Source organism: Lathamus discolor, chromosome 5 (assembly GCF_037157495.1).
Source record: "Lathamus discolor isolate bLatDis1 chromosome 5, bLatDis1.hap1, whole genome shotgun sequence".
Lineage (NCBI taxonomy): Eukaryota > Metazoa > Chordata > Aves > Psittaciformes > Psittacidae > Lathamus > Lathamus discolor.
This window is the reverse complement of record NC_088888.1, coordinates 125,565,834-125,587,605: the sequence shown is the minus strand read 5'-3', so window position 1 is coordinate 125,587,605 and position 21,772 is coordinate 125,565,834. Positions and strand designations below refer to the sequence as shown.

General features: G+C 43.6%; 1 protein-coding gene across 1 annotated transcript in view; it reads left to right on the top strand.

Annotated features, from left to right (window-relative positions):
- The first annotated feature begins 782 nt into the window (after positions 1-782).
- Positions 783-21,772, top strand: part of CFAP61 (cilia and flagella associated protein 61) — a 108,062-nt gene continuing 87,072 nt past the window's right edge. The window contains exons 1-8 of the mRNA XM_065679276.1: positions 783-863; positions 2,574-2,724; positions 3,820-3,970; positions 6,529-6,605; positions 7,526-7,593; positions 8,679-8,805; positions 14,610-14,742; positions 16,717-16,870. Coding sequence (XP_065535348.1) covers positions 2,582-2,724; positions 3,820-3,970; positions 6,529-6,605; positions 7,526-7,593; positions 8,679-8,805; positions 14,610-14,742; positions 16,717-16,870 — 853 coding nt within the window. The 5' untranslated portion in view covers positions 783-863; positions 2,574-2,581. The remainder of the gene's footprint in view (positions 864-2,573; positions 2,725-3,819; positions 3,971-6,528; positions 6,606-7,525; positions 7,594-8,678; positions 8,806-14,609; positions 14,743-16,716; positions 16,871-21,772) is intronic.

Sequence of the window (21,772 nt, the reverse complement as noted above, 5' to 3'; positions counted from 1 at the left end):
GGCAGGCAGGCAGGCAGTCCGGTCGGTCAGTCAGTCAGTCGGTAGTCAGTCAGTCAGTTAGTAGTCAGGTAGTCAGGTAGTCAGGCAGGCAGGCAGGCAGTCAGTCCAGTCGGTCAGTCAGTCAGTCAGTAGGCAGGCAGGCAGGCAGTAGGCAGGCAGGCAGGCCGGTCAGTCAGTCAGTAGGCAGGCAGGCAGGCCGGTCGGTCAGTCAGTCAGTAGGCAGGCAGGCAGGCAGTAGGCAGGCAGGCAGGCAGGCCGGTCGGTCGGTCAGTAGTCAGTCGGTCAGTCAGTCAGTCAGTAGGCAGGCAGGCAGGCAGGCCGGTCGGTCGGTCGGTCAGTCAGTAGGCAGGCAGGCAGTAGGCAGGCAGTCAGCCAGTACGGTCGGTCGGTCGGTCGGTTGGTCGGTCTTTAGACGTCGTCTCTCCGAGCCTCAGTCGGGCCTTGGGCTCCCCCCAGCGCCGGGACTGGGACTCGGCTCCACAGCGGGAGGCAGGTGAGAGCGAGCCCGCTCAGATTGCGGCCCCGCGCTGCAGAGCGCGCCCCCTGGCGGCGCGGCGGCTCGGGGAGCGGCGGCAGCCGTTACCGGATGCGGCGGGCTCGCGGTGTGGAGTGGGCTGGGGGGCGGTTCGCGAGCGGCCGCAGAGGCGCTCAGTGGGGGTCACTCGGTGTGCGTCGGGTCAGAGAGTGGCAGCGTACCACAGGAGTGCGCCTGGCTTTAGGAGTGTTTGTGAGGGGTCAGAGCTGGCTCGGGACAGGAACGGTTCCTTACCTGCTGGTTCAGCCACGGCCCGTCTGTGGTTTGCTGCTCCCGGAACAGGAGCACAGGAGCTGCTGTAGGAAGAGCGCATTTTCTCAGGGAAACGGTACATTTTTAACGTGTGAATGCTGCTTTCCGGTTGCGTTAGTGTTGAGGGCCTTTAAGAGGAGCTGGTGGAGAAGGGGTGAGACTTTCTCAATGAAGTTAAGAAACTGAATGTAGAAATGCGGCAAACTTCTCCTCCGTTGGGGTAATTTTACTGCTTGACCACAGTCTGTGAATGACAATTTAAAATTCTCATTTATTTTGAGACATGCAGTTGGTATTAATAAAAACCATTTTACTAATGGTTGTTTACTAATGATTTACTAAACCAACTCTTTTAGTAGTCTCCCAGTTTGCAGTTACTGAATGAAATGCAGAAAGGAATTATTTGGCCGTTCTCTTCGCTCATTTTAAGAATCACCTGTCATTTAGCCCTGGGGGCAGCTGCCTTCCACTCCACTGGGAAGATAAATACACATATCTCTCAATATATACACCTTAGTACTGCAGATACTTGGGAAGCTTGTTACACAAGCTAGTATAGGGGGTTTTATCTTGTAGATGTTATTGCTATACTCAGTAATAAGTACACTCTTATGTACTCAGTAATAAGTACACTCTTATGCCCAGCTGGTTCTTTCTACATCACCACAGCTCTGCTGAGTGCACACATTAAAACCTGCAGAGGATGTTTTGCCTCAGGTTGGTTCTGGAACCTCTTTGCAAATGTTTGTGGCATGACTGAGACCTGTGCTGTCACATGTAACAGTGTCTTGGTCGTGGGAGGAAGATGGAGCTGTACATGCAACTCTCTCTGGATTTAAAAAGTATGAAATTCAGGATTATCCCATTTGAGCTGGGATCTGTGGGGCCTAATGCCTGGAGCGACTGTTAGCAATGGCTGTTGTGTTTGGTAGGTTGGTAAAAGTGCCCTGCTAGTGTAGGTACGTTGCTTATTTAGACTTCTTTTGAGCTAGTAATACTATATTTTTCACAAGTCTATTTAGAAATTGCACTAAGCTGTTGTGCTGGTCACTTTGGGTTTTGCATGCCCAGTTCTCAATTATATCACAACAGGCTACACTACAGTGTCACAACACAGGTGAAGGATGACTGAGCTGTTAGTTGATAGGCGTGGGTGGGCTGTTGCCTCTGTATGTTCCAAAATTGCCAGGTCAATAAATCACATGGGCCTGGCAAATGGTGTGAGTGTGGAACCACAGTAATGTTTTTCTTGTGGGCAGGAACACTGCAGATTTTTCAATTCCTCCTGAAATTTAAGCATTGCTGTTGACATAGGCATAAATTAAAGGTGCTGTTTTGTACAAAATACATTTAACTCACCTGAAACTGCTGTTTAATGTCACCAGGATGTCCTTACCCTGATTGTTTGCAGCTGATCCTCCCAACCCTGTAGACTTACAGCTAGTAAATTTGAAATTCATAATGATGGGCACTGTTTTGAAAGAGAGCATGCAAATGCCTATAAATGAATAAATATAAAAGCAATTTGTAGCCTGTTAAAGATATTTATTTCCTGTGTAGCATGTACAGTGTATACAATAGGAGTGATGATTGCCTGCTGTATTTCTACATGTACACTGTTGGCATGCTGTATGTCTATGCAGGCAGTATGGATTTATGTTGAGGTGTACGGGAATCCAACTGAATTGCGCTGCTTCAGCTTCTTTGTAAGGATCAGTTTAACTGCAGTGCATGGTGGATTGCAGTGGGATCTGCCAGAGCAGCAGTGTGTTCTTTCTTGTTGCAGCCTGCAAGATGACTACAAAAACCTCTTCCAGAGGAGACATAGGAGTGATCAGTGCCAGAAGAACAGAATCACGTGATGTGTCGGATATTATTGGCCTCTTCAGCAATACTACAGATGTCCTTTTTGGAAGAATTGATGTTGTGTACCTGTTGTAAGTAACAGTATTTAAGGGGCATTGTATTGCTCTTCTTGCAGGAAACGTCAAGAAATTGTGTTAAATGGCAGAAACCATTATGAGCCTTTGCATGGTGTGGCTTCTTATGCTAGTCAAAAAAAGGGACAGGAAATCTGCTTCCATGTCTTCTCTGCCTCACACATGTGTGACTGCAAACTTGGCGTGCTGCTGCAGCGTGGTGAAGCGTGACTCCATGCTAGCTTCCTTTTTACACAAGTTCAAGAGAAATACTTCTGAGTGGTACCTGATGAAACCATCAGATTGCAATGTCTGCTGTCTGCTGCATCTAACAGAATCCTTTTTCCTTTGGAGGGTGACAGAAGTAGAGGGGCTGAGGGTTTTAATCACTGTGTCCCATGACCATTCTCTTTTCTTTTCCTATGTTTGTTGAAATATTTTCCTTCTCCTCCAGTTACCACTTAATGTAAGGAATTGGTATTTTTTGCCTCTATTCTAACTTGGGAGACAGCCTCTCTCTGCCATAAAATATGTTTCAAGGTGTCTCGTCTTTTTATGCCCCCAAGATGCCCAGTATATTCTCTGTGTTTTGGCACCTGTAACCTAGCTGCTTGCATGGCAGAAATGAGTGGTTGTAGAGGTCCTCTGTTACCATATTTTCACCACTGGAGATAATGATGAACCCTCTGTGCTTCATCTGTCTGTGCAGTGGTGAACAGGAGAGATGGACTGTGTGAAATGCTGATGGGTCACTGAGGGTTAATGGCAACCATTTCAGATCCCTGCTATCTGGGTGACAGACAAATGAAGACACATACAAAAAAGAGGGAGCATTTCCATTTTGTGTATCAAATTTATAGTAATTGAGGGTTTTGATAAAATGTAATATTTCATCATAGTAATGAATTGTTATAATGCCAGCATACACAAAATAAATATTTGGAATTGGTGATTTGGAATCAGGTTGGGATGTGGGTAATGAAGTTTTATTGAGGCCCGATCCTGGGAGCACTTGTGAACATGGTTAGTTTTGTGATTCTAACAGGCTGAATTAACAGTCACTTTTCTCGGTGTACTTTCTTCAGCTTCTGCAAAATTAAATTGTTTTTACAGAGAAAGAGCAAACCTGGCTTTGACCCTCTGCAATGAGAAGAGTGGGGCTATAGCCCATGCTGTCTTTCTGGACTATCCAAATTGGAATATCACTGATCAGTCTGATTGGGAATCGTTTCTACATGAAAACTACATTAGCAATAGCTGCACTGTAAGTAAATTGTGATTTTAGCTTTCATTTAAGGTAGTAGCATCTGAAATCTGTGTTGGGTAGATCTGAGGCATTCACGCTGAAGAAGGTGATCATCAGATTCCTTACTAAACCCTCAGGTGCTCAGAAGCCCATGAGTACCTGTCTTTTTGCCACTAGGGTAACTGAAGGTAACTACAAGGATGGCTGTTGGGGAAGACAAGTCTTTTATTTGCCATACATGTTCAGAACATGAGCACTGAGCTAGCACTGAGAGCAGTGTGAATCATAGCTGCCACCAGTATTTTTCATGCAAAAACCGCTGGTGTTATCTAGCAGAACATTTACCTCAGAGGTAGAGTCATTGCTCTAAGGTCCTCTTGCTGTAAGAGAACTGGAATCTTCATTTTTCACCTTTTGGAATAAAGTTTTGGTATTTTACAGAATTGAATGCAAATTTAATGGCTTTAGAGAAGGAACAGGGGATGGGGAGTGTACCCTACTTGAAGAGTGGTGACTTACGTTGGGAGGAGCACCATGCTGACATGCTTGTGTGGAGATTGGTGTGCTCTGTTCTGTGTGGTGGCAGCTTTCATACAGGCTCCTAGGCCAAGATTATGAACTACTCTTAGGAATTATGGACTAGAAATAGGCACTTAGAAGTTTAGGATTCAAATGCTGCCCCTCATTCAGTCCAGCTAGGAAATCCTGTGATTGTTGAGAAAAGATGGACAGTGTTAACCATAAACACTCAAAAGCCATGCAGCACATGCCATAATAAGGTATTGGCAGTACTGAAATTATTTCTAGACGGTTTGTTCATCAATTTTCTAATGTTCTGGGAGACGTTAAGGAACAGCTTGCAGAAAAGCTGACAAATGCAGCAATTGTATTTGGAAATGCTGTTAAAGAAGCAAAATTATTACAGCCAAAGGGAGGACAGAACAAACCAATGTAATTTTCCTGTAATCTGTTTTCTTTGTCACTTGAGCAGTACTTTGTGTCTGGGCACATTGCAGGCACAGCCACTTCACTCACTGTGCAGCTGCAGCTGCTCCCATGGGTTGTGCCATGCTGTCAGCTCCGCAGGCGCGACAGCATCGACTGCAGCAGAGCTGCAGCTGACCTCGGAGTGCAGGGGCATACAAAGAGAAAGCACAAAAACAGAGCTCAAGCATGTTAGGAACTGCTGCTGGTAAACAGGAGTGAAAGGTACTTGAACACTTGACAAGAAGCAGGGCTCTTCTTTTTCTAGAATGGAGACTGTTTTCTATACACACAAGTTTCAGTATGTTTTATGCTTCTGCAGTGACAAAAGAACTAGCGCTATTCTGAATTATAACTAGGTGAGGTATCACTGGTTAACTGCAGGTTACATCCATGCAGATGTGCTTTACAAAACTGAGATCTTCTGAAAATAGAATTTCTTAAAAGTCTGGTTGACATTTTTTTCTGTGGAGCACAGAAATGATAACGTAGCCTGAAGGTTCCAGTCAGGGCTTGACTTGGGCAGCATTTGATTAGTAAGGATGCTTTCCAGCATTGCCTGGTTACCAGCGCTCTTCAGGAAGGGTTCCAGGCCAAGTCTTGCCTCCTGGGCCTCCTCTTGGACCTCAGCAACAAAGCAGCCTTTTAATTTTTTTTTTCCTTCTTCTTTTTTCTTTTGCATTAAAAAAACAAAAACAGGGGCAAGTCCAATTTTTAGAAATGGGTTCTGATGCTTATTCATTACAGCAGCCTGTTGTCTTTGTGCTGGTCCATATACTGCAAGCTCTGTTAAAATCATACTTGCCCTGAAGCTGGTGAAATGTATTGGTGATCTCCCATCACATTTTAGTTGAATATTCAACTATTCAGAATACCTCTGAATAGGGTTTTCCATTTAAAATATTTTTTTTCTAGGAATATTTCATGTCCAGGTAGACCTTGGTTGACTCAGCACATGAGTGGTTATGCACGAGACAGCAGCTCAAGTAGCAGCACCCTCCATTCCAGCACAGTGTTTCATTTGCTCGTGCTTCCCTGTTAACAGCAGGCATGTCACAGAAAGGTGCCTTTCAGTCTGCCCTGTTTCTGCCTGGCTATTTACATGTATCTAATGATGTAATCTTAAGACTTTATGATTTTTCTTCTGTTAAAGAAAAAGCATTTTAGTAGGATGGGAAGCACATGAGCTTTTGGGTTTGGTTTTTCTTTTTTAAACCTATTGAGAGTGTCTTTGTCAGCCAAATGTTAAATTAAACATTGTTAAGAGTTAGTTGTTTATTTCTGTGGTTAAATTAAAATGTTGTTAGTCTGGGATACTGTTAAATATGATCTCATGGATGTATATTGCAGTCAAGAAGTGTAAGCCTGAGCGTAAATCAAAAAAATGACAGCAGCACAAATCATGATATAAAAAAAAAAGTCCTTTAATCACATAGCTTCATCCACACATGCTTTGACATTATCTTTACATGTGAAATTACTCATTTTGAGTGCAGATCATATACACGTGAAATAAATGTGCATATTAATGCTTGGGATGACATATAAATATTAGCTGCATGGTGTTTAGATTTTCATTCCTCATTTTGTAGCCTCTTAACACGTTGTTCATGCATCTGTGTGTGGCAAAAGAAGAATATGCAGCTGAATGTCCCCAAGAAATTGTTAGGTGAGTTCATCTGTAACTTTCTGTAGTGAAGCATGTGCATTCTCCTACCATTGTCTGGAGCACCAGTGAGTTTAAAATGCCTAAATGTGATCATGGAATCAAAATTAAATCTCCCTCCGAACAGCCTCAGAAGGTAACAAAACATAACCCCGTAGTAATCAAATGTGCACTGCTGGCTTGGAAACCAAGCTGTTCTAGTTCCCAGTGCACTTCCCACCGGTGCAAAGGTTTAGCTGTGTCTTTGCTGTAATTTTCCATAGAAATACTACTGCAGTTGCAAGGCAGATTGATTTCTCTTTGTCCTAAATTTCCACTTGTAAATATCAAAGCACAGGGCTGAGTAGGAGGCTTGGAAAGCTGTAGATGTTTCTGGAATATGCTTGTTCCCAGGTAAAGTATTGGTAGTTTGTTAGCTTCAGACTATCTGGTAAGGCTGCAAACTGTACTGTGCAAACAGCACAATGTATTGCTGTGTTAGCTCAGTTCTCCAGTATAACCATTGCTCAGGTTATCTGGTACAGCACAGAATCTCTTTACATAAACAGTGAACTGCTCTTGGTGCTGTTTACAGCTACTTTGTCATGTCAAGGCAGCTCATCCAGATGCCAACTCTGAGATCTGCCAGCAGAGATCTGGCATCTTTAATATTTCACCGCTGGGGAACAGAGATAAAAGGAGGATGTTTGAAATCTAAGGATTGGGAAATTAAGAGAGAAATAAGGTAGAAAAACAGTAAAAAATGCCCAGATTAATTTTATATAAACTTATTTGCCATAAATGTTTTAATTTTTGAGCCACGTGGACTCATGAAGGAAGATCAGAGACACTGAAGATAAAATTACATATTAAAAGACTAGCTGCTGTATCTGTTTGATGGGTGTAATGATGAAAGATTTAATACAGTTCTGTTATTTGTCCAGGAGAGCTTTTATCACAGTACCAGAACTGCAGTATATACTTCTCTTCATACCAGCTGAGATGAATTTAGGTGAGAATTGAATGCAATTTTATTCTTAAAATAATGAGAACAATCTCAAACCTCATGGTCATTAATGTGCACTGTGGGGGTGGGCTTTTATGTGGCTTTTTAAAATACTGAGGACAGTTGCAATTCCTTAAACATACAGAGAACACAATCTTAAAGCATCCTCTAGTGCACACCTTGTGGAAGAGCTTTCTGTGGTTGCGTGTTCACACCAGCAGTCCATCCGTTCAGAACCCTACCCATTTCCTGCAGTCTTTAAATTTACCAGAAACTGACAGGACTCCAAACAGGAGTGAAGATCTCAGAAATAAATTCCTCCAAGTCTTGTGAAGATATCTGGCTGAAGAGAGTCGAGGGACTGAAACTAGGGTCTTTCTCCTATTTGACAAGTGAGTACAAGATGGAAAGAGGACACATCGGTGAGGCTCAGGAAGGGTGCTCATGGAAGAAAATGAGGTTAGAGTAGAGGTCCAAAGAGGGAGAATGCACATCTCAATCAGAGAGCAGCACCTGACGTGGCATTTCAGGCCTGAATTCAGACTAATAAACCAGACGTCTACTTAACGACTGAGTTTTTTGCTTGGAGCTTTCCTTGAAGTGAACTGGTACCTTCTCCCATATGCCAGTTTCTAGGCATCTTAGTTCCAAATCACGCTAAACAACCTCCCCAGTGGTGTGTCAACTACAGGGAGCAGCACCTGAAAAAAGGATTTTGTCAAACCCACCCTAGTAGCAAATGCCAGATTTCCTTCAGCGTAATGAGTCCTGACAAAGAGATTCCTAGTGGCATATAGGATTGGTTATAAGACTTGTATTTCTGTAGGGATTTGATCCTACCAATTTTGGATTGCTTTGAAGCTTATTCAGGTTTGGGATGCTGGATTAATTAGCAAATGAATCCAGTAACAATTCTTTCACATGTTTATACTACTGTCACTTCAGCTTCATTGCTTAAAAGACTTAAGAGCATTATGCCATCTGGGGTTTAAGTTCAGATCTCTGTTTTCCTCAGACAGGTTTGCTGATCATTTAGAAGCTTCCATAATGGAGTTTCTCTGTGGCTCCTAACAGAGTTTTGTCATTCACAGGGCCAGGCATGGAAAATGTCTTTGAAAAGATGACAACTGCTCCAGATTCAGTAGTGGATAATGACTTCACCTTGCTTGTGTGCCCCAGACATCGGCATTACCCGCAGCTGTATGTCCGCAAAGCAAGGTAACGCAATTTCCTCTTCTGCTTGTGAGCAGATCTGTCTGGGGTAACGGGAAGAATCCTTTATGTTGTTACGGCACCAGTATCTTAGCTAAACTGCTATGATTTTCCTTGATGACCTAATTAAGTAGTTCTATGATTATGCTGGTTTTATACTACTTCATCACAAGATCAATTGTATTTTGTGTGAAACTAGTTTGCTCTCTAGAAAGAATACACTTTTTGTCAGTGATGTTTAGTCTGTGAAGCTGCTGCTGAATTGCTTCACTGCTGTTTAGTGAGTAATATATTTCCCTGGTCTCTTGGAGCATCTTCCAACTTCTTTTTAATTGCCTCATGTTATATTCTGACCGGTGGAGCAAAGTCTGAATAGGAAGGTCCATTATCTAAAAGGATTCAATAGGAGCTGAGAATCCCTAGTTCCACTAGTCTTTCAGACACAGAGAGTAATCCCTTTTGTCTGTTGTGCAGTTCCTTATGCGCAAGCACCGATGTACCCCTTTCTCACTGCTGGTGACAGAGATTAAGAAATTCAGGGGGTAGCGCCTTTTTCCTTCCATTGTGTTCCTTGTTGTAATGGATGCAGTTTAGAGCAAGGACTCCGATATGCTCACGCCATGTCCCTTTAACACAGCCCTGCTCTTGTTTTGGGATTCAAGTAATAAATGTTATTTTCAAAGTTAGACTGAATGAATTTTCTCTCGTTTCTGCTCAGCTGCCCGCAGCGTACACCAGGCAGAGCTGCAGGTTTCTCTAGCAGCCTTGCTGGTGCTGCCTGCCTGCATGTTTGCTAGTACCACTCTTGCTGTATTTCTTCCATTTGAGTTCTGCTGCCTGCACCAAATGGCAGCTTCCTGTGCCTGTGCCAGCTTTGTGTGCTGCCAGTGTGAAATGCAGCTCCTGACCCAACGGGGCCTTGTATTTGTCTGTGTGCATTGCTGGACCGTACATGCTGTCACTGATGTGTAGATGCTTCCCTGTAGTGTGGCTGGAATATAGCTTGTATCCATGCATTTTGGTTCATTCGTTTTCCTCTTCACAGTGGGAACAGTTCATGTAGGGTAATGGTTTACGAAGTACTGATTTTCTTTGATTTTGATCCATTCTGGACTTGCTCTTGTTTGTTCTGATATAAGCGTTGCTTTGTGGTTATATACCATTTCTGGTCCATGTAGTGGAAACTGAAGAGCAGGGACAAGCAAATCTCTGGGACAGTGATACGATACTGATGTGCATGTGGGTCTGTATCGACCAGCAGTAGCACTAGTACTAACACCACATTAGGCCTATCTCTGCCTGGTAAATGCATGCCTGTCTGCTTATGGGTTAATTCATGTGGACATCTCAGGATGGATTCTGGCAGAAGCCTGTCTCAGGGATGGTTTACACACATTTAGTTTTGCCAAATAGGCCTAAAAACAAATCTGCAGATCATGCTCTTTATCCTATAGATTCAGTCAGTGTTTGCAATCTCCTGTCACTTGACTTTAGAATATTCTAAGAAAAACAACAGAGGCCTGACTCTGACCACACCATCCTGCTATAGGTCTGCATATTTCAATATGCTACAGAATTATTTGCATGCTAACTTGATCTACAATTTTTAGGCTGCTTATGAGTCTTTCCTTTGAGTTGTCTACCATCTATCAGTAAGTGAATGAACCATAATCCTGAGAAGTTATCAGTAGGTGAATTAAATCCTAAGGATTTAAGGTTTTTCCATGTGTCTTGTTTCCAACTATTATGTTTGTCTATTTAGTTTGAACCATAATCTTTTTTTTTTCTTTTTTTTTTTATGGCTATTAGATATTATCAATAGAAATATTTTTAACACAACTGGAAATGTAATGTGGGGCATACGAACAGACCACGTAGGAGATACCATCTTGCCTGGGATTTCTGTAATTTGTTACAAATAATAGAACCTATTTACTTTAGTTTGTTTATTATTGTTAGAAAAATAACCAGGAAACTTTTTTTTTTTTCTCTCTTAAATTACACAGTATCTGGTGATATAAAATTTATACTTCAGTGTTGTCTATCATCAGATTCTCTGAGTAAGCTAAATTCTGTTTGCAGTAGACACTGTGCCTTTCCTTTTCCTCTGTATTCACCTTTGTACTTCACTGGCATCCATAGTAACGTTCAGTGGAGCCCTGCAGAGACTTATCTATGGAAGTTGTCCCAGCCACCTGCCTAGCAACACGTTCTGGGTCAATGACAGGAGATTAGGGTAATCTCTGTTCCCTTTTTGCCTTGCTTATATGACGGGGGGAGAGGGGAAGATGCTGTAAACTGATGCTTTGCTTAACCATTAATTTGAAGTTATTCTCCATCTGACTTTTATAATGTGAAATAAATCTGTACTGTGCCAGAACACAATCCACCGAGCTTTTATATCTAAGTTTCTTGCTGATTTATCATCTAGATCCCATCATTCTTGGGTTTGTACCATATACAGGAGAGCTCACAAATGTGGAATGTCTTTATTGTGCTTGTTCTTATAGTACAGGAATTTCGTAGTGTTTTTATATTAAAAAGCTATTGCATTTTGTTTTTCTTTTTAAAAGACTGTGGTACTGTTGGAGGATATCAAAACCAGAAAAGTATAAAAGTAGTTGTATTCCTACAGTTTCTGGTGTACAGGGAGATGAATGGGCTTGTGTGCAGCCCCCCTGACTATCACGAGTTTAGTCGTTCTGCGTACCATGAGCTGGCAGAATTGCCATCTGCATTTTGATGCTGTGTTTTATGGAACAGAATGCTGGAAGGGACTTGGAGCAATCAGGGCATTCACTTTGGAGGTGGTGTGTGTATATTATCTATGCCAGTCAAGCAACACTTAGGGTGTCTCATTCCTTTACCCCTAAATTAGTTTGATTGGTTTGAGGTTTCTAACACATTATCAGATTTGCTATACTAATTAATTGTGTTGAAGTAGTGAAGTTCAGATGATAGAAAACCTTGCAGCAGCTCTTCCCTTGAGATACTGCCTGTAAAGAAGAAGACTGCTCTTTTGATTTGAGACATAAAGAATATGAATTACTATATATTTTTACAGGGTTTCATTGTTCTTGGAACTTAATTTCAGTTAAAAATTTTGAGTTAATGCTAAAGACAAGTAATTGATGGTGTGTTGTAAGTTTTGTACTTTTTTTCCTTTTGGAAGTCACAGAATCCCAGACTAGTCTGGGTTAGAAGAGACCTTAAAGATCATCCAGTTCCAACCCCCTCCCATGGGCAGGGACACCTTACACGAGAGCAGCTTGCTCCAAGCCCCGTCCATCCTGGGGCTTGGAGCAGAAATATAAAATAATACATATATAACATAGCAATAAAATACTTACAATAAAAATTCTCACTTAAACAGTGAAAAAAGAATGAAAAAGTATGGGGCTTGGAAACTTGTCACCCCTGGTAGCTGTCTCCAGCTTTGAGTGGGCAGAGTGGTGATATCCATCTCTACTGGCTTTCTTAACTTCAAAACCCCATGAAAGAATCTGGTAATTGCCCTTCAGAGAAAGGATTAAGTTACATAAAGCTGCTGGCAGATGCAGTAGTTCTGTGTAATTTGGGACATCCTAAAGGGTTTGTTCACCCTGCTTAAAGGCTGTATGTGAGGCCAGGTACTGTGTTCCCCTTGCAGCCCATCCTGCCCCACGGCCACGGGGCTGTTCAGGGCCTCCTCCCTCGGCTCTGCAGGGCAAAACTGCATCCAGATAACCTCCTAAATCATCCTTCAGGCTTCTCTAGCATCGGTCAGTACTTGGAAACTCAGACACTGACAAAACCAGAAATAATCTTTTGGGCCCAGTTGTGTTAACTTTAAGGTTTCTTGCAAATCTGGAAACACGTAAAGAGTGGGAATGAGAATCTGTTTTGTTTGGTTTTCTGAATTGCTGTATATGCAGAAATGAGATGTCAAGTTACAGGCATGAGTAGGTAGGAGCAGATACGGGCTCGAGCAGTAGGAGCCTGAGCAAAACACAAGTGTTAGGAAAACCGAGGGAAGAAGGGTTAATAACAATTCCTGCTAATTACCTTCAGAAACATGTTTCTACCGCAGGTAACACTTTTGAAGAAGGGAAAGCTACATAAAGAGTGTCTTCTGTTGCACGTCAGGGGGGTCAGCGCAGGGTAACGCAGGGCGGCCTGGCGGGTACGCAAAGCTGCGGCCATGCTGTGGGCTTCGGTCACAGCTCCCGGGGCGCTGAGCACTTCAGAAGGGCCGGGAATGCCGCCGGCTCCCGTTGTCCTGCCCCGGGGACGGAACGCGCGCCCCAGCCCGGCCGCCAGGGGTCAGCAGAGACCCGCGGGCGGCGGAGCGCGGCGCCGGCCGCAGGGCCCGCAGCGCTTCCCTCGGTGTTGGCAAGTGCCGGTGGCGGCGGTGCGGGAGAGCTGCGGGGAGAGCGTCACAAACCGGGGTGTGCTCCGCAGGAGGGAGCGCGGCGCTTGCGGGGCGCGGCGGGCTCAGGCTCGCTCTGCAGGGCGGCTGTCCGGCTCCGAACCTGACGGGCGCCGCGCGGTGCTGCGCTCGGTGTCCCTCCGTAAGCACAAATGCGTTCTGTGCTCGATGAAGCGCTTTGTTCGCTCTTCGTTTAATTCCTCTGCCCTGTGCGGCTCGTCTTTCTCGGGGTGTTTGTGTGAGATAGCCAAGAGTGTGCTCACTAGCAGTCCGCTTACGGCCCCTGACGAAAGGATTGTCTTAACTCCACAGTCCGGTAGCAAAATCTTTCCTTGGGGCAGCCCAGCACAGCCCTGCTTTTCTCACCACTTTTTTAGCTGCAGAATTGTTGGTTGGACCACTTAATTCTTGTATTTTTCAGACATAAATAAAAGAGTGCTTTTCATCTTACTGAAAGCTCTGTGTTGGAGGGTGTTTTCTGTTGCCCTTTATGCCATGGTCATGGCACATGAGGCTAAAGAATTCCTTCATGCACTGGTAAAAAGCACTGAAACTCCTTGTTAGGGCTGATGTTGATCCTGGTGAAAAACTAAGACTTTTTTTAAGTGGGTTAATGGGAAGAAGCCCCTGTTGCCTATTTAGATAAAAAACCCTGAGGAGCCTAACCCCAAACCCGGGGCTCGCCGGGAATGGTGGGAGCAGCACGGAGAACAGACCGTGTGGTGGAGTGGCAGGTTCCCACCCGTGCGGGAGGCCTTCCAGGAGGCAGAGGGACAGCGCAGTGGCACTTTCACCTTTGCATCTTCGTCAGAGGTGGAGCATTAACTTGACCTTACAAATGTGTAAGGGCTGGTTCCTGCGGGGTGGCTCCCGCGCTGCTGGCTGTAATACCAGTGATCTACCCAGTGCTCAGCACTGCTGCTCCCACCCGGGAGGGCACTACTGCTGGTTTCTGCTTTGTTTTTTGAAGAACTGATTTTCTGAACTGCACTGATGCTGCTGTGTGAGATCTCTGCCAGCTCTAACGACTGACAGTTGGGCTCACTGAACATAATCGTTTTAAATGAGGCCTAAAGCCCAGCTCCACCTGGCCTGAGATGGCAAAGGGATTTCGAATGGGGCTGCCCTCGTATTTTGTTAGGGAAAGATAAGCATCCCTGTTGGGCAATCTAGATCTCAGGTGGGCTGTGCTGGCTTCCGGAAGTGGTTCTGTCTTTCCTCTGGTGCTGAGGCTCCCGGTTTTGTGTGCACTGATGGCATGTCCTGGGTGAAGTTATTTGTGGGTGGAGGCTTTGGATCAGGTATTTGTAATATCTGTGCAAATGCTAATGGAGTTGATCAGCAGGATCAGGACCTGTTAATGGTGGAGCTTTAGGATGTTACCTAATCTCTTTTTTTGTAGGCTGGAAGATCATGATGACATCAGGGCACTCTGGACACATCAGAGTGAGACCCTGAAAGAAACCTGTAGTGAATATTTCCTTGCTGATCTCATAGAAAGTCAGGATGAAGACAATCAGGCTGCTGTTGGTGAGGTCAGTCTGCCATGAGCTCTGGTTTTGTCTAATCCTAACACCAGTGATGTCGCATGTGATAGCTCACACTGCAGCTCAATGAACAAAAAGAACAAGCTCACATTTGGAAGGTAGATTTTGTGATGTGCACACACACAGTGCCCTCTGCCACGTGTTTTGTGTCTGTCTTTAGGAGCAGTATCTCCTGTTAAAGCAAATGAAGCAGCAGTTCCAGTAATCGTGTGGATTCTTTTCCAGTAATTGGAATGGACCATCTTGAAGAAACCATGTTGCCATTTTAAACATTTGCATTATAGTTGACCGGTTTTCATTCCCAGTGAAAATGAATATTGCATGTGAAAACTAGTAGCCAGTGATACCTTCACAGTCAAAAAAGCTGTAGATTTTTCCCATCTCCAGGCCTCAGGCAGTCCCATTTTTTGCTGAACTGAAGACAGAAACCCAGGAATTAATTTAAATGAGAAAGAGGTGATAATAGTTATCCTGCTGAAAATTCCTGTTAAGATTTTCCTGTGTTAGTAATTGTGCATGGTGTTGTGAGCTGATGGGCAACATAACCTGCTTAATTCCACAAGTCTGCTTTCTATAGCAAATGATTTTATAAACCGTAACGTGTAATCACTGCCATTGGAAGCCAAATGGGAAACAATAAAGCATTAGTGTAATAGCACATTACAAATGGCTATCTTTATAAATAATACATTTCAATTGTACATTTATAGCTCAATATGATAGGAGGAAAAGGTGTTCCAGGCCCTCATGGCTTACGCTTGTCACTGCTGCTGCAGATTGGGAAGACACCTCCATGCGAACCAAGATAGTTGCCAATTTTCCCTGCAGAGAATGAAGCTGGCAGCCTCTTTTTGCACATATGGTAGATGGATTGGTTAATCAGCCTCCGCTGAGCCTTGGGCCTAAAATTACACAGCAGCCAGACAACTGCAGCGCCCCAGCTTTTGTTCAGTTACGCAAACAAGCAAACGAACAGTCACTTGTTGTTTGAGGGGAAAATGAAAGTTTGTGTTTTTTATTTTGATGGCAGTGCTGACAGCCTGATAAAACAGCTCTCCAAACCCAGCCACTGCGGTTTCATTCTGTGTATAAAGGGGGCCTGCAGCATGTGTAGTAAGAGGAAAAAACCTGATTATGTGTGTTTCACCAAAAAGTTGCACACAGCACTGACAACTGAAGAGCTTCCTACTTCTGGACTCATCTCTGCCGAAAGCCAAAGCCCTGCAGCTCAACAGTTCTCATTTTCAGAGTGCATTTCCTGCTGAAGACCTCAGATATGTTCAGTACCAAACATGCAGAGTGACATGGCCTTTCCCATGGCAGGGGCTCGTCACCATGGTACCTGCAAGTCTGTTGCAGTTCTTTAAGGACTAGTTCTTAGATATTTTTTTTCAGAACTTGAAAATATTTAGTGCTTATAACTGCTACAAATAATCCGCACCATGTACTACATTAGATACTGCTTCCATACTAGAGAATTGCTTTCTTGTATTAATCATTCTCATAGGAAAATAAAATAGACTTTTCAGTTTGAGCACAGTTTTCTTTACAAAGCCGAGTGCAGTAACTGGCTGTTATAGGTAGCTAAAGCCTGGTTTTACTTCACCTGCACTTCAAGTTAAATATAAATTATACCTTTTTGGAGGTATGTAGCTGAAAGTATATGGTTTTTATATACTGTAACAAATGCTTTATTGAAACAATAGGTCATTACTCAGTCCCTACATATAATCCTAATGCTCTTGCAGGTCATAGCTAGCAAGACAATTGTAGCATCTAATATAGAGATCCTAATACAGACATTACAGGGGAAAACCATGAATGTTTAACTTTTGCTGAAGTAGTTCCTTTGTGCACAACCAGTAACTTTTATGTTTCAAAAAGTTTTTTGTTCACATTTTTGTCCTGACCTCAAATCACATGCTCAGCTTTCACACATGTGCCATTGCTTTTGTGTTCCAGGCTGGTGACACTGCAGTAGGATTCATGAGCTTGTGTTCACAAGTGAATGTTTCCTTGTTGCAAGAGTGTTTTGACTTGGGGCCTTTTCATGGACTTTGTAAACCACATCCTGAAGATATTCTCAAAGTGCCACAGGAGCCAAGCCTTCAAGAAGGTATCTGTAACCGCTAGATACATTGGAGGTGCATCTGTTTCTAGCTTACAAGTAGGTTTTGCCAAAGGTTGGAGGAGGATGAAGGTTTACTGGCAAGAAAACACAAGTTAACGTGTCTGTGTTGGAGATGGTTACCTGGTGGGTTGTAATTCAGGAGGGAAATTTTGCTAGCCCTGGTGTCTGACTGGGAAGTGGTGGTTGGTTGTGGGGAGATGGTCGGTACCAGCTATGGGCTAAACCTGGCTGTCAGGTTTTGGAGAGCTGAAGCATCAGGTGTGTTTTCTATCAGTTAGCTATGGTTGTGCTATTAACTGAAGACTCAGTTTTGAAATGTGGTTCTAATGCCTGTAGCTAAGCATCTGGTTAACTGTAGTTACTATGTTGTCCCATTGTCTTGTGTCATCCTATTAACTTGTGGTGCAGCTTTGCTCGCTTTGCTTACTGTTTTCAGTCTTCTAGATGACAAGATTTTGGAGATCAGGGACTGTCTCTTTAATCTATTTTTATATTGGGCATGATACAACAACATATCTACAAGCCACCTTACTGCAAAGCATAGAAACCAGTAACATGAATATGTTACATCTTTGCAGAGCGGAAGGGTCATGTACATGATTTACAGTTGTCATCTTTATGTTTCAGTGTCAAAGGGCTTCTTGTGCAAAGGGCAACGTTTTGCTGTCTACTAATTATCAGTAATAGAATTAAAACCCCATGTTAGGCTGTAGGTATCTGCCTGTCTGAACACAAAGCAGAAGGCAAAACAGGCAGCGAGGGAGCACCAGAGCAGTCACCAGCTGGCACCTGAGAGCTGACAGCCATGGAACAGGAAAGGGAAAGAATAAAGTCCTACAGCTGCTCCTGTGGGCTTCCCTCCCCCACAAAGAAGCAGCTTGCACACCGAGGTGAAGGGACCCACTGTCTCCTCCCGTATGGTCCTGTGCTGCTGGAGCTGGAGCAGTGTCATTGCAAAATAGGTGACAGATGTATGGAGACATAAATGAGCCTGAGGGAGGAAGAAACATCAGTCACCATAGCCTGGTCTGAAAAGTAGGAACGAGGTCCTGCACAGCCAGATCTAGGTGACCCTGCTGGAGCAGAGGGTTTGGACAAGATGACCTCCAGTGGTCCCCTCAACCACAACCACTCTGTGACTGTTACTGGTTCAGGGAACACTCTCAGACACTTCTGAGTGCTTTCCTTGTCCTGGGGTTGCAAGCTGCAGGCCCATATTTTGTGGCCAATTCTGTGCTGATGAGCTTTTTAATGAGTGGGTGGTTAAAGTTTTTAACACCACGGCTCTTACACAGGGCTTTACATTTAGGAAATCTAAGAGAGTTGTTCAAAATGTGAAAACGTAGCATGAACAACTGTTCTGATCAGGTTCTGGTGTCCCTAAAGCAGCATGGCTCACAGCGTGTGTGTTCATCCGTCTTCTACCTCTCCAGTGAAATACTAGGTTAGTTTTGACAGTTGGTACTCGTTTGCAATCCTGTGTGTCTCCTTCAGGCAAGATTTTTAAAACTAGGATTATCCCTCTGTTCATAATGGCAGGAGCAGCTCTGGAGAAAGAGAATTACTTGTAGGCTTTTTCAGGTAGCTTGAGTACAAATCACTGATGGTCTCAGACACCTGAGAAGGAACTTGAGTGGCATAAGCCAAGAGCCTGGCTCTGACACTGTTCCTAGAGAGAAAGAGCCACTAAAAATGTAATAGTAAAATCAGGGTTAGCTCATGGGTGTGCAGCTCAGGAATATTAATTCTCTTATCACTGAATAATAATTATTGTTGTAGCTTTGCACATTTTAGAATAAAGGAACGATTACAACACCTCAGGAAGCATTTGTTGTCCTAAAACATTGGAAGTTGTTGTTTATGCCTGCCCAGTGTGGCCCAAAGGACAGAGGTGAAACTGAGGGCTGCGGTAGTTGAATCTCAGAGAAAGGAAAGAGGGAAAAAAAAATCAAATGTAGACTGTTACTGCTCAGGTTTCTGGTACCCCTTCAGTAAGGCATTAGCTTGAGCAGTTCCAGAAGTTTGTTATGGCCTGTTGGAAGTATGGGTCTCATATGGTAGATGTTTGATAAACAGCTTTTCCTTGTACTGCTTGGAACACGTTTGACTAATAGCTATAATAAAAAAAATCACTATTTTTGAGCAGTTTGAATGAAAAGCCCTTTCCTGTAGGATGATTTGGGTTTCATTATTCATGAGAGGTAATGCCATTTATTTCAGTATTCATGCATGACAATTTCCAGGAGAAACAGGAATGTTGATTTTTTTTCTTTTTTCCCCTTTTTTATTCCTATTTTCCTTTTTGGAAATAAAAAATCCCACTCTTTTAATAAAGAAGTTTACAGCAAAAGAGGCCCCAACCAAGTCATAAGCACAGTTCCCTTCCTTCTGCTGTTGGTTTTATTAAAATATGTAATTTGGAAAGAGCATTGTCTTGTCTGGGGGGGTGGTTTGTTGGGGTTTTGGGGTTGGGGTTTTTTTGTTGAGGTGTTTGTTGGTACGTTTGGGGGCTCTTGGGGAGTTTTTTATTCGGGGGTTTTTTTGGTAACTGCAGAGTCCATATGAGAGTTGCTTCCCAGGAGTGCATTGTGGAGCCTTCTCAGTGTAAGGGTGAAGCTAAGTCCTTGGAATGTATTGTAGAGTCAGTCACACGTAGTTGGTATTTGCTTACAGTGCATAACACAAGCACTCCATGAACGACTGAATGGTGTTTCAGCGATGGCACCGCTCCTGCAGCGGCTGCGCTGGAAACCTGGGGGCAGTTCAGGGGACTCCTTGGATCAGTAGTGCTAGGGACTTCCTGTCATGAATTCAAAGTGCAGGCTGCATTCCTGGGTAGGGTCATTGGATGTTCACACATAAATAACCCCCCCCCCCCCCTCCATTTTCCCAAGCTCTTGAGCCTGGTAAGTAGAGATCACAGGTTGGTGATATTTTTCCCTTCAGAATGTAATAGTGAATAGTAATGCAGGCGCATACAGGAATCTGTTTTTAACCCAGTACTGATATGCCACTTAAGCCTCGGGGTAATTACAGTCATTTGGTTGTTACTCTATATGGTGTCACGAATTAGTAGCTACAAAACATTATGATGCAGTGAGAATGATTCAAGGGCTTTTCATCAGGCTTCATGGTGAACTGGCTTCTTGCTCCTGCTGCCTGTTACCTCTGCTAACAACCCAGCAATCACAGGATTAGTTCCATTTTCCCTTTGTTCACATTCCTTACTTCATTTAGTGCAACAATATTTGTGTCCATCCCAGCACTTGTGTGCACATCCGTGCAAGCAGTGCTGCAGCTGCGTTTGCCAGTGGTGGATGCTGGAGCCATTGAGGGATTTCGTTTCAGTGTAAAGTCAGGAACAACATCTCAATACTTACACACAAGCAGAGCCCTGTGACACCTCCAGGGCTGTTTGTGATGGGAAACGGGGCTGGATTAGTCCACACCACATCTCATCATTCCTGTGAAGCCTCACATCTGTGATACCCCTGAGAAACCACAGTTTCAAGCCCTGTGTTCCTTCTTGCCCTGCACATTGCCTCTGCATTCTTCTCTGCTAACAGAGGAACAGATTTTCAGATAACACATTTTTCAGAATACTTTTGGCTGAAGTATTTTAAACCTTGAAGGTATTTTTTTTAAGCTCATTACTGTATGAAGAAATGCTCAAGTTGGTGAATGCAATTAGATGGGTTTCCGAAGGTAAAGTTCAGAGAAGAGTGAAGGATTCTGTTGTGTTGGGCCTTCTGAAGGCTTTTTGTTCCTCCTGGGGCTCAGAAATTTTGACTTCCTTGTGTCACTGGAGCTCTCACATGTCATGTCCCAGCCTGATGTGTTTGCTGCAGCAGTGGTACCCACACCTCCAGAGCTCATGAGTTAAATCTCACATTCGGGCTTCCTTGTTAAATAACCCAAGCTGTGAGCTGGTCTGTGCAGCTGGGGAGGGGACAGAACCAGGAATGGCACAAGTAGTAAAGGTACGTTCAGGGCTAAAAACACAGGAGCTGACATTTGGCTTTAGTAATTTGAGTGGCCACTTAGAGTAACATGTAGGATTCATGTGTATTTCATATGTAGGATTCATGTGTACTCCACATGTAGGATTCACGTGTACTTCACATGTGACCTTAGTGGCCTGTTTGACCACAAAAATAGTATTGCTCAGGTTAGAATGAACTAAACTGGAATGCTACTGGAATGTGACTGAAGGTGGCAGGATGACCTGCGATGCAATTTTAAACCTGGTTTCTGTTACTTTGTCAAGTGCTTGTTCCTTTCCATGGAGGTCTTTTATTCTTTTTCATGCTGCTGATGTCAAAGCCTGTGCTCACTGCTACTGAAGTGTTCCTGGTATGGCTCAACAAGTGTCTGTTGTTATGAGTGAGTAGTCCTGCACACACCCCAGCTTGCAGTGGTTGACAGAATGCTTTGGAGCAGTTACTCCAACATCTGAGCAAAGCGGCAGAGGAGAGAAATTCTTAGCGGGAGAGAAGGGAAAAGACAAACTGAGCAACCACCTTATATAAGAAATAAAACAGAGTTTAGAGAGCTAGTTAGGTTTAGCAACTGAGAAGGGACTTTAAATATCTGATTCTTGTCCCTGCTTGCACCAGTAAGCAAGGGTTCTGGCCTGACTAGGATTTATTCTGAATTCGGGTTGGTTTAGGAGAGCTAATCTGAGAATCAAGAGCCCTTGGCTTGCCCTTGTGATCATCAGAAAACAAGTTAGAACAGCTCCAGGGCTTAAGATACCAGTCAATACAGTAATCACTCAGACTTGTCTCTTCAGATAGGGTAAAAATTTATTACATATAATACAAAAGTTAGGAATTGCTTCAAAACTCTGTCTTGTTCAATTCTTCTGCAACCAATTCTCTGATTCTT